At 39.6% G+C, this 11681-nt stretch overlaps 1 protein-coding gene across 2 annotated transcripts in view; it reads left to right on the forward strand.

Annotated features, from left to right (window-relative positions):
- Positions 1-10463, forward strand: part of nrsn1 (neurensin 1) — a 56908-nt gene extending 46445 nt beyond the window's left edge. Inside the window, exons 1-6 of one of the 2 annotated variants that reach the window (XM_068324000.1) lie at positions 2668-2722; positions 6173-6288; positions 6450-6542; positions 6633-6751; positions 6997-7184; positions 7292-10463. In XM_068324000.1, the coding sequence (XP_068180101.1) occupies positions 6190-6288; positions 6450-6542; positions 6633-6751; positions 6997-7184; positions 7292-7395 (603 nt within the window). In that variant the 5' untranslated portion in view covers positions 2668-2722; positions 6173-6189 and the 3' untranslated portion in view covers positions 7396-10463. Of the gene's footprint in view, positions 1-2667; positions 2723-6172; positions 6289-6449; positions 6543-6632; positions 6752-6996; positions 7185-7291 lie in introns of those variants that run through there. The other variant, XM_068324001.1, reaches the window with a different exon arrangement.
- Positions 10464-11681: the final 1218 nt, after the last annotated feature.

Consider the following 11681-nt stretch of genomic DNA (forward strand, 5'->3'; position numbering starts at 1 on the left):
CGTAAAAAAAACAGTGAGCTTCACCGATAGCAGAGACAGTGTGGTATACCAGTAATATAAACACTCCATTGTTTTTTTGGCTCTATGAGTAATAATCCCTCCCAACCCCTCCATCCCATCTCTCCTTTCCCTCTAATGAGCTGTGGTCTGTTATCAGTCATTACAGAATGCCTGATTATCCAACTGGCATTCTGCACACGCTCACAGTCAACTTCCTGAAGGTGACCTTTTCATGTTGCCATAGAAACCGCCTCTCTGTGCTCTGAGATGCTCAGCCTGTACACAGAGTGAGACAGAGAGTGAGAGAAAGAGATGACAGAATATTTAATTCATATAAGAGTGCATTCTTTTGCTGGAATGAGATTATTATTATTATTTTTCAAACCACCATTAAATCTGTATGAACTCACTTATTACACGTCAATTGTGCTTCAATTTCTCACACCTCTGTGTATTTATTTAGCTTTGAATTGTCTAACCTTGGGCTAAAATAATTAATTTTTGTAAATACCATATTTGAAAGTGGATTTCGCAGAAGAAAAAAAAGATCAAAAAAACTGTTAAGGGGTGAAGGTTTTAACAGACACACATTTTCCGTTGTATGTGTTTGGGTATGTGTTGTAACAGCCGGATCTGAGACTGCAAAGGAAAACTAAATTGTAAAAGTTTTTATATTCAAATGCATTGAAAACAGTGGATGGAAAGAATCTGTAAGGCAGAAAAGGTTTTGGGAATGGTTGAGGCCTGTGCTACAAGAATGTATAAAAAAAGAAAGAAAGAAAGCTATTGCTTAGATGTGTGTAGACTGCAGATACTGTCTCTGATGAAGAGCTAGCTGCTGATTCAAGTTATATGCATGAGGAACATCAGGCTCCTGTGAGAGCTATTCTGAGATCTCTAAAAATACACATGCAGAAACAATAACACACTAGAACTAAGACATGAAAACTCGTGTGAAATTTGTTTATTCCCATGTACACCAAGCAAAATCAGAGCCATGTGGTTTACTTTTAAGAAGCAAGATGTTTCAGTTATTGGTTTCACCACATAATCCTTCATGACATCATCTGTATGTTGCTCACAGACGTTGCATTAAATATGGTGCTTCTGAAATAGCTAATAATTTGAAAAAAGAGTGAACATTTGAATATGCAATTGAAGGCATTCATCTCTTTAACACAGTTGCATTTACACTGTATATATAAAATAGAACTGATGTCAAATGTATGTGAAGATGTAGCAGCCACTTGCTGCTGCAGACAAAATGCTTCTTCAATTTTTACATCCCGCTTCAAAGCTGTGATGTATTGTAATTTGCTTTGCTACTGTGACTTGGCCTTTACCCCACACGTCTTTCCTGTAACCTTCTCAATGTTGATTGCCTGAGTTACTGCCCTTTCACTGCTGGCTGAGGTTTTAGTATAGACTGACTTAATCACACCTGTTCTGCCTCCTGCCTTAAAGGTTTGGGTGTCATATTTGTGATCCAGTGTTGAAAAGTAATTGAAAATAATGATGTTGGCCGATTTCCAAGTAGAAATGCTTCCTTGGAGAGAGAACTACAATAATTATGGTAATTAATCCCATCAATGTACATTAATTAAATTCCAGAGGCAAAGACAAAAATAGCCCACATTTTCTTACAGAAATTTGTAATAATTCTTATACTAAGATAACTCGTGCATGGAATCGGAACGTTTCATAAATGATCTACATAGATGAGGGAATCAGGCTAATATGTGATGAAATTGCAAACTCCTTTTCATGTGATGTGCAAGTCTGAATGAATAAACGTAGAAGTTGAGTTTAACAGCAACAGGCATCATCCAATTATTTATTGAGTTGAGTTTTCATAGCTGTGTCGTGATGTGGTTTGTCTCTCTAGGTCATCATACTTCCTCAAGAGGGGGATCGAGTCTGTGACTAATGCCTCCTTCAACAATATACGTCAGTGACCGTGTTAAAAATAGACTGCCCCGGAATGTGACTGGAATTCAGGATCCAGAATTTGTGTCTTAGTGTGGATTCCAATCCATTTCTCCTCTGACTTTGTTCCCTGTAGGTCATTCATGTTTCTGTGATGATGTAACATCCCATTGGTCCAGAGGTTATGTACAAATCACCCTTAAACTGGTAGCACTGTGCAACGTTCAAGAACATTATCTATCTGTCTGTCTGTCCGTCTGTCCTCCCATCTCATCTCATCTCATCTCATCTCATCTCATCTCATCTTATCTCATGTCATCTCATCTCATCAATGGAGGTCTTTCTGTTCACCTGCCCGCTTATTTACGCATATTCCAATTGAATCCTGACCCCAACACCCCCTCTTCTGAGGTTACGCAAGCACAGTAAATTGCGTGAAAATCTGAATCATCGTTGAGTGAGTGAGAGAGAGAGAGAGAGAGAGAGAGAGAGAGAGAGAGAGAGAGAGAGAGAGAGAGAGAGAGAGAGAGAGAGAGAGAGAGAGAGAGAGAGAGAGAGAGAGAGAGAGAGAGAGAGAGAGAGAGAGAGAGAGAGAGAGAGAGAGAGAGAGAGAGAGAGAGAGAGAGAGAGAGAGAGAGAGAGAGAGAGAGAGAGAGAGGAGAGAGAGAGAGAGAGAGAGAGAGAGAGAGAGAGAGAGAGAGAGAGAGAGAGAGAGAGAGAGAGAGAGATGACTGTAGAGCAATGGGACCCGGCTGGAGTAGCTGCGAGTGATAACTCTCCGTGCTGGTAATGACAGGTAAATAACGATTTTAATTATTTTAGAGAGTGTTTCTGGGATTATAGATTGTAAACTAGGTTGTTGCTTTGGTAAACATCTGATCGGAACGTCCTTTTTCCTGCTGAGATGGTGTCATCCTTCAAAACGATGACATCTTCACATCTCGAAGTAGCACTCTTGTGGGGAATATGTAGAAAGAACATTTTCTACGTAAACTTTTTGACCTGACTTGTCGGCTTTTTTTGCTCCATGGTTGTGTTCCTGGTGAATGATCAATCGTTCCGGGTATTGGTCTCATGATCAACATGATATTAAACTTCAACCATGTATGCATTTGGCTGCACGTCAGATCATATTTCCAGACGATATCAATCGTATTCATTTCTTACAAATGTTCCCAAGCAATGTCCGTTTTTTTTTTCAAAAATTTAATTGAAAATCGGGTTGTGCGTCTATTTACATCTCGGTAGGGGCTGGGAGGAATGGATAAGATCTGTTTTCAGGCTGGCGTCATTTATTACGTCTGTGTGTCTTCCTGCTGTGCTGAGGGATGGTCGCCGAATAATGGCGCTCATCACCACGGCCAGCTCCCGCTTCTCCGGATCTTATATGAAACAGATAATAAAGGACGCGCCTTTGTATGAATGGAAGTGACTTCAAGAGCAGTTGAGTTTACCTACAAGCACAATTCTAATTCACCTCTTTATACATAGTGTGTGCGTGTGTGTGTGTGCGTGCGTGTGCGTGCGTGCGTGCGTGCGTGCGTGCGTGTGTGTGTGTGTGTATGAGAGGGAGAACGTTGTAGTCATTTATGTTGGTTGTTGGTTCATTTTTTTCTGCTTCATGATGCTCTGGATCACTGAAGGTCAAGGTCACTGGATTTACCAATGAACACAGAGGCAAATTATGGCTCTACAAAAATGTGCTGTGAGTTGAGATCTTGCGTAAATGATGTAAGTCTACATGACAACGCTATTATTTGGATTTTGGTAATATGCATTTCTTACAATTGTATTTTTGTCTTTATCTGAGGTGAAGATGAAACTTGAAACAATATTGAACATTTTCTACTTAATGTTATTTTGGCAGATACTGTGCTTCTACTGAGCTCCCTGGTTTTAATTTAAGCAGTACATGAGACACAAGGGGATAAATGCCTGATTTTAATTCCACATTTCACTGCCTGCACTCCAGTTGTGTGTCTTACTTACCCCCATTTCACATATGGTGTGAGAATTAATTGATGTTCGACATCATTCATCTCCTCCCCACCTTCCTGGGCATCCGTCATCTGCTTAATCAAATCATCTTATTTGGGTAACAAAGTAAAATAAATAATGGCATGGTAACTGTGCCATACTTACAGGTAAACCATCCCTGTAAAGGATTTTAATTTAAACCTTAATAAAATAACTCCAAGCTTGCACTGATCTGTTTGAACCTGTGTGCGTGTGCGTGCGTGCATGTGTGTGTGTGTGTGTGTTCCAGAGGCTTGTACACAAATATACAATCACCTGCCACTTTATTAGGTAAATCTTGCTAGTACTGGGTTGGACCACCTTTTACCTTCAGAACTGCCTTAACCCTAACGGCACAGATCCAACAAGGTACTGGAAACATTTCTCAGAGAGTTTGGTCCACATTGACAAGATAGCGTCGCGCAGTTGCTTTAGATTTGTCGGCTGCACATCCATGATGCGAATCTCCCGTTCCAACACGTCCCACAGGTGCCCTATCGGCTTGAGATCTGGTGAATGTGCAGTCCACGTGCATACTGTGAGCTCATTGTCATGTTCAAGAAACCAGTCTGAGATGATTCGAGCTTTATGAGATGGAACAGTATACTGCTGGAAGAAGCCATCAGAAAATGGGTACACTGTGGTCATAAAGGAATAGACATGGTCAGCAATAGTGATCGGGTAGGCTGCGGCGCTGCAAGATGCTCAACTGGTACTAAGCGGCCAAAAAAGTGTCAAGAAAATATCTCCCACACCATTACACCACCACCACCAGTCTGAACCGTTGATACAAGGCAGGGTAGATCCATGCTTTCATGTTGTTGACGCCAAATTCTGAGCCCCACCATCCAAATGTTACAGTAAGACTCATCAGACCAGGGTACGTTTACTTCTGTTGTCCAGTTTTGGTGAGCCTGTGGGAATTGTATCCTCAGTTTCCTGTTCATAGCTGACAGGAGTGGCACCCAGTTTGTCTTCTGCTGCCGTAGCCCATCTGCATCAAGGTTTGACGTGTTGTGTGTTCAGAGATGCTCTTCTTAATACCTCAGTTATAACAAATTGTTATTTGAGTTACTGTTGCCTTTCTATCAGCTTGAACCAGTCTGGCCATTCTCCTCTGATCTCTGGCATCAACAAGGCATTCTCGCCCACAGAACTGCCGCTCACTGGATATTTTCTCTTTTTTGGACCATTTCCTGTCAACCCTAAAGATGGTTGTACATGAAAAACCCAGTAGATCAGCAGTTTCTGAAATACTCAGACCAGCCAGTTTGGCACCAAAAACCATGCCACGTTCAAAGTCACTTAAATGACCTTTCTTCTCCATTCTGGTGCTTGGTCTGAACTACATGTTGACAATGTCTACATGCCTAAATGTATTGAGTTGCTGCCATATGAGTGGCTGATATTATTTATCATCATCAACTGTCATTCTGTCATGGTCAGAACCTTAGCCATTATTTTCGAAATAATCCATTTTTTTTTGGATGTTGCCTACATTTGAGGTTTGGTCTTAAAGATTCATAAAATAATGTATGGAGGCTTTAAAATATGTGTTTGGTTCACTTTATGATGCTATGATATTTATATGTATCTTTTAAATCACTTAAATACATATAGTCTTTTTGGACAAATGATAAATGAATATACAGTAGAAATGTAGAAGGCTGTAGGACAGTCTAAAGTCATAAAACAGACATGACAGATGTTAAGTTAACAATACTCAGAATTATGACAATTTCCTGGCACCTCTGAGTAAATCCGTGAGTCACTGGACTACCACAGTTAAAAATGTGCAAACACACCTCTGCCAAAGCTTAGTTTTCTGTTACAAAAATATAGTGTTGAAATAAATCCTCCATAAAAATCCTCCTTGTGAGTTGCAGTTTACTAAACATTGTATGTAAAGTGGAAGTCTGATGTAAAAATGTACTTTCATTTCATAACAGCAGACAATGAGAATGGATCATCATTTACCTCAATTTACTGAGGCACTCTGCCCCCACTAGAGTTACATAATATCCTTGCAATGTCTGTTGGTACATGCTTGTATTTATGTATTTATCAATATATGAATGCCCTGCCCTGCTCTGTGTGTGTGTGTGTGTGTGTATGTGTGTGTGTGTGTGTGTGTGTGTGTGTGTGTGTGTGTGTGTGTGTGTGTGTGTGTGTGTGTGTGTGTGTGTGTGTGTGTGTGTGTGTGTGTGTGTGTGTGTGTGCCATTGAGCAGGTAGCCAGATGTGAAGGATGACGTCTTGCTCAGAGATCTGTGGGTCAGAGCATGCTGAGCAAACCAAAGTCAGAGGGAACTGTCAGCAGTATGGGGTCCGATCCTACCTTCACCAGGTACCAACAGATAATAGTAACTTACAAAACACATGTTCCCTCTTCATATCCTCCACCTTGATAAAACCCCTCAACTGTGTCTTTCTGACTTTTAGATGTTGATCTGTATTGAGTCTCTATGTTTGAATGTAAAATATATATTTTTCCAATATCTTGTCTAGTTTTATGAGGAATGCACAGCATCTATCTGGGAACGTGATGAAGATTTTCAGATTCAGAGATCACCTAGCAGGTGGAGCTCTTTACCCTGGAAGGTGAGACATATCTCCCCGACTGTAATCTGGATTCCAAAAATTTTGCAGAACAGACTACAACAGGCTCTCTGTATGTCTCCTACCCAACAGGTCTGTCTCGCGTTTGGCGCCCTGATCTTGTTTGCAGGCCTCATTGTTGTTCTGGTGGGTTATGCCACTCCAGCCAGGATTGAAGCGTTTGGTGAAGATGATCTCCTTTTTGTTGACAGGTACGCAAACAACAGAATAAAACCTTTGATATTTTAGACACTTATTATGCATATTTTGTTGATCAGATATAATCTGTACTGAATGTTCCTTTTGTATTAAAATCAATACTTTGTGACATTTTTTAAAAGGGTTAAAATAAAACAAATAAATAGGGTGACCTTTTTATTGCCACAATGTTTTTCTGGTTAGCAGTAAAACAAACAATGTTATTTAATGCTTCAAATAAACTGTCTGTGTCAAACAGCCACGCAGTCAGTTTCAACCATGCATTGGACGTCTGTAAACTGACTGGAGCTGTACTGTTCTGTGTGGGAGGCACCTCTATGGCTGTGGGCCTTTTGCTATCCGCCTTTGGCAAAAGCTACTCCAAAGAAGAACTGTTTCTGCAGCAGAAGTTTAAAGAGAGGTTGGCAGATCTGCAAGCAACAGTTGGTAAGGTTTTTCTGTCTACCAGTCTTATTAAGTCAAAATATGGGAATACGTTCAGAAATGCCAGACATTGAGTATTGCTTATCATAGTGGGACTGCTTCTGTCACAGGTACACCCATAATGAGAGCACCAACCCCTGGAGAAGGAAAAGTGCCTGTCACACTTTCAAAAGTCCAGAACATCCAGCCCACGACCACAAAGTCAGAGACCTGACAGACGGTCAGACAAAGACATAAAGTGAAGGCGTATGTGTGTGATGACTGATTGATGTAAACATGGGTATTTCGTTATGTGCATTTTTGGGTTTAAAGGTCAGGTTACTTTATTCGTGTTTGACATTAAATCTTGATTTCAAGGTGATATGGTTACAGAGTCAGTAAGCTGAGAGAAGTTAAAATGTGCTTTATGGAAATCTGAATGAAAGTCATAAGGTTCAAAGAAAAGCACAGGTCTGGACCCCCCCCCCACACACACACACACACACACAAACACAAACACACACATGCCCGCACTCAACTAATATGTGCTGTTATAGTTTCCTGTATATCTCTATAAGGAGGAATTCATTTCAATAGTAGAAGATGGTGCAGCTGCTGGTGGGTGCAGAGCAGCGGATGCAGAAACAATAACAGAATTCTAAAACCAACACCCATTATCTCTGTGTAGCATCAAGAGATGAGAGTTTCTATATGGACAAACCCACACAATATCATTACATGGATTTGAGTTTGTAAGTGTGTTTTACTTTCAAGAACACGCCAAGAAGTCTTAGCAAACGCTTCTGTTGGAGTTCACACATCATCAGGGCAGATTAGAGGAAACCAGATTTGATCAGACCTGAAGGCAGATTGCACAATGACCTTTTTTTCTATTTTATTAGTTTTCTGACCTTGTATCCATCTGTGAATCCGTAGGCAGGAAGACTGACAGATTAAAGAAGTACACAAATTTAGCCTGGATATGCAGCTCACCTTCTGTCATTATGAGAAAAATTGTCAAAACCAAGCAGATCACTATTTAGAATTTACAAATATGGTGTTAATCATGCATTATATTGCATGTGTTGTTTCTTTTCTTTCTCTTCATTGCTATTTTCCACTATCCATTAGTTGTAAGATGAGGAGCCACCTCAAGAAAGACAAACACATCATTCAGAGGTGTTGTATGATGAGGGATGTAGAGAATGCACTCTCAGCGCTCAGATGAGCTGCAATGTTTTTGCTCCTCCTATTGTTTTCAGTCTGTCTGGATTCACAAATGTTTTAGATGCATTCACACACAGCACAGCATGTAAAGTTGTTGAAATGTTGCCTCAGTACATTTGATATTTTTGTTGTCTCTGTTTTGAGTTCCTTTGCAAAGAGATTCAATATATATTGACTTTTTTTTTTAAATTTCATTGTCATTGTCAAGTTTCATTGGCAAACATGCTACTGTCATTAAAGGGGGCATGTCCATCCACAATATTTCCTTTCAAATACAATGAAAAACACTTGATAGCTTCTGTGTAAACAAAAAGGTTGCTGTTTTACTGCTTGTGTGACCAAGTCAATCTTATATCATTACCACAATCTTGACTATGTCTTTTATGTTAACACTGAAAATGTCTTCCCTTTAATGCGATTGGATTATAACGACTTTAAAATATTTTCAAGGAGCTCACTCAACCGTTGACAAGTAAACCTACAGAACAAAAAGAAAGCCCAAGTTGTAAAATGAGCTCTTCGAATAACTATTTTCAGTGTGTTCAGATCATTAAGATGTGGTCAGTAAATATGCTGAGATGCAGTAAATTGTTTTATTTTCATCTTGTTATTGATCAAAGATGAGTTTGATGTTATATTCCCAAATCCACAACAGATATTATTTGTTCTGTGAACCCACGCAACAAGAAACAAGGAACAGTCTAACATAAGATTCCCCTGGTGAATACATAAGTAAACTGGAGGTTGTATTGAAGGCAATTGAGTGTGTGTATGTGTGTGTGTATGCATATGTGTATATATACACACACTCATGCACACACACACATGCTTGCGTGTGTGCACAGGCTGTGTGTATTTTTCAAAGAACAAATAAAACTAAATACGACACAGCTTAAAATGTCTATTTTGTGTTTTGACCAAATATAGTAACTGTATGGATCAACACTTGTGTTGTTCAAACATATGTTGTCTGTTAGCATAACTTCAATAATCGTACTATAATATATTTTGCAAGAAGATAACAATTCTTATATTGTTAATGCTTTAATGGCGATTTTTTTTTTGCCATGCTCATATTCATGTTTTTTTCAACCTTGCTTTCATTATAAAATCACTGCCTAACATTTTTGTACTATGCCAGAGTTGCACCTTTTATCCATATTTATTTAAGTACCTCAAGTACAACGCTACCACAATATGCTATCTGTGTTAAAGTAAAGGACTTTTATTTTACCTGAAGACCAAGTGTATCCCCTTTACTTCAGGTTGTTGGTGTCAATGATGTTCCAACATCCTCAGGCTTAATTACACTGAACAAAGCTTTTACTGTAATCAGTCAGGAAATGACACACACACATGTATGTGCACATACACACTAAAAGGAAAGATAAGATAGAATTGATGGTGGCTCCAGAAATAGCACCTTGAGGATCATCACCTCAGCCAGTAAGGCTTTAATGACTCTCACACACACACACACACACACACACACACACACACACTCCCCCACCTCTTTCTGTGACTCTCTGTGACTCTGTGCTCTCCTTCTCTACCTCCTTCCTCCGTCAGCCACATTCTCTTTCTCTCGTGCTAAGGTGAATCACACATGCATTGACTAAATAAATCCAGGTTTGAAGAGCAGGAGGAATGAGAGGGTAGTGAGGCAATCACAAAGACAATGGCTTACATCACAGTTCATACTGTAGGTTCCTGTCTATGGAATGTAGTTTTGTTTTGTTTTTAGCCTTATACATCCTTCTTTCTTTGGAAAACAAAGACATACAATTTCTGGATAAGAGCATAAGTTAAAAGGAGAAGCAGGTTTGCTACCATGTATGATATTTTAAATTCTGTTTAAGGTTGTTCTGCTACCATTAAATGCTCAAAATATAACTTTTTTCATATTGGCACCTTGAATGAGATGAGAGGTCAGATAATTTAGTTTTTAATATTATTATGTTCAAATTCATTTATTAAGATGCACTCTAGATTAATCATCTAAGGGACTGAAAGAGAACTGCATTTTATACAAAAACAAATGTGTAAACATACATGTAATGGATGCATTTGATTCAATGAGGGTTTAATCAAAATCAGGAGCATTCTGTCTTTAAATTAAAAGTCAGTGAATGTTTAAACAGACTGAGTAACCGAGTGGTTTTTTTGATGGCAGACAGCTTTGCACCACATGGCTCACCTTCACTTGTAGCCGTTAATGATGTGGATGTATGAAAGGGTTTGTATTGTACCCTCTGGGTTACATCCTTTGTGTCATGTCATGTCATCCTTCCCGATGTCACCCTACCTTCTTCATCCTCCTCTCTAACACCAACTGCCCTCATGTCTTCCCTCACTACATCCAACAAGAGGACCTTCTCTTTTGTCTTCTTGGCCTCTTGCCTGGTAGCTCCATCCTCAACATCCTTTTACCAATATATTCCCCATCTCTCCTCTGAACGTGTCCAAACCATTTGCTTTCTCTAACTTTGTCTCAAAACGTCTCAACTTGGCTGTTCCTCTGATGAAATTGTTGCTGAACCTATCCAACCTGATCACTCCTACATAAAACTTCAGCATCTTCATTCTGTCACCTCAGGCTCAGCTTCCTGTTGTTACGAAGAAAAAAACACACAAAGAAATAAATAAATTGGACAACTTACCTGCCTGCCGGTCTGTCTGTCTGTCTGTCTGCCTGCCCATGTGGACTAATCTAGACCTGTAAATGATCTTGCGGAACATGTAGCTAAAGCTTCCCATAGTATATACTTGCAAACTTAGCAGCTGGGAGCGCTTACAATATCGTTTTCTTTTCTTTCTTTTTTTCAATCTTTTTTTGTTTTGTTAAACAGCCATTTGTGTAATACATAAAAATAACGTCATCGTGGAACTGTCCTGCAATGAGGAGCAAGTGTCTCTGTAGAAGGGACAACAGATCTGGCCATAGCTCTCCCACAGATGTAAGGAGTAACTCCCTGAGCTGTAGAACAAGCACTGTGGTAACAACAGACATTCAGCAGGTAACCTGATGACTTCAACGCCAAGCCTATACCCCCATGGCAGTAAACAGTAACCACCAGCCTACTCAGAGGTAATGGATCTGTATACCTTTCTTAACAGTCACATACTGAGTGCAACATGCTCTCAGTCCAGTAGCCATCAGAGCTTCACACATAGACTAGAGTAGAACAGCAGATATATGAAGAAAAAAGCTTGCTTTTCAATCATTTTACACATTAAGACCTTTGGAATGTTTACCTTGTATTAATACATTACTGTACTTTGATATACTGTACT

The sequence above is a fragment of the Antennarius striatus genome, chromosome 9, assembly GCF_040054535.1.
Source record: "Antennarius striatus isolate MH-2024 chromosome 9, ASM4005453v1, whole genome shotgun sequence".
NCBI lineage: Eukaryota > Metazoa > Chordata > Actinopteri > Lophiiformes > Antennariidae > Antennarius > Antennarius striatus.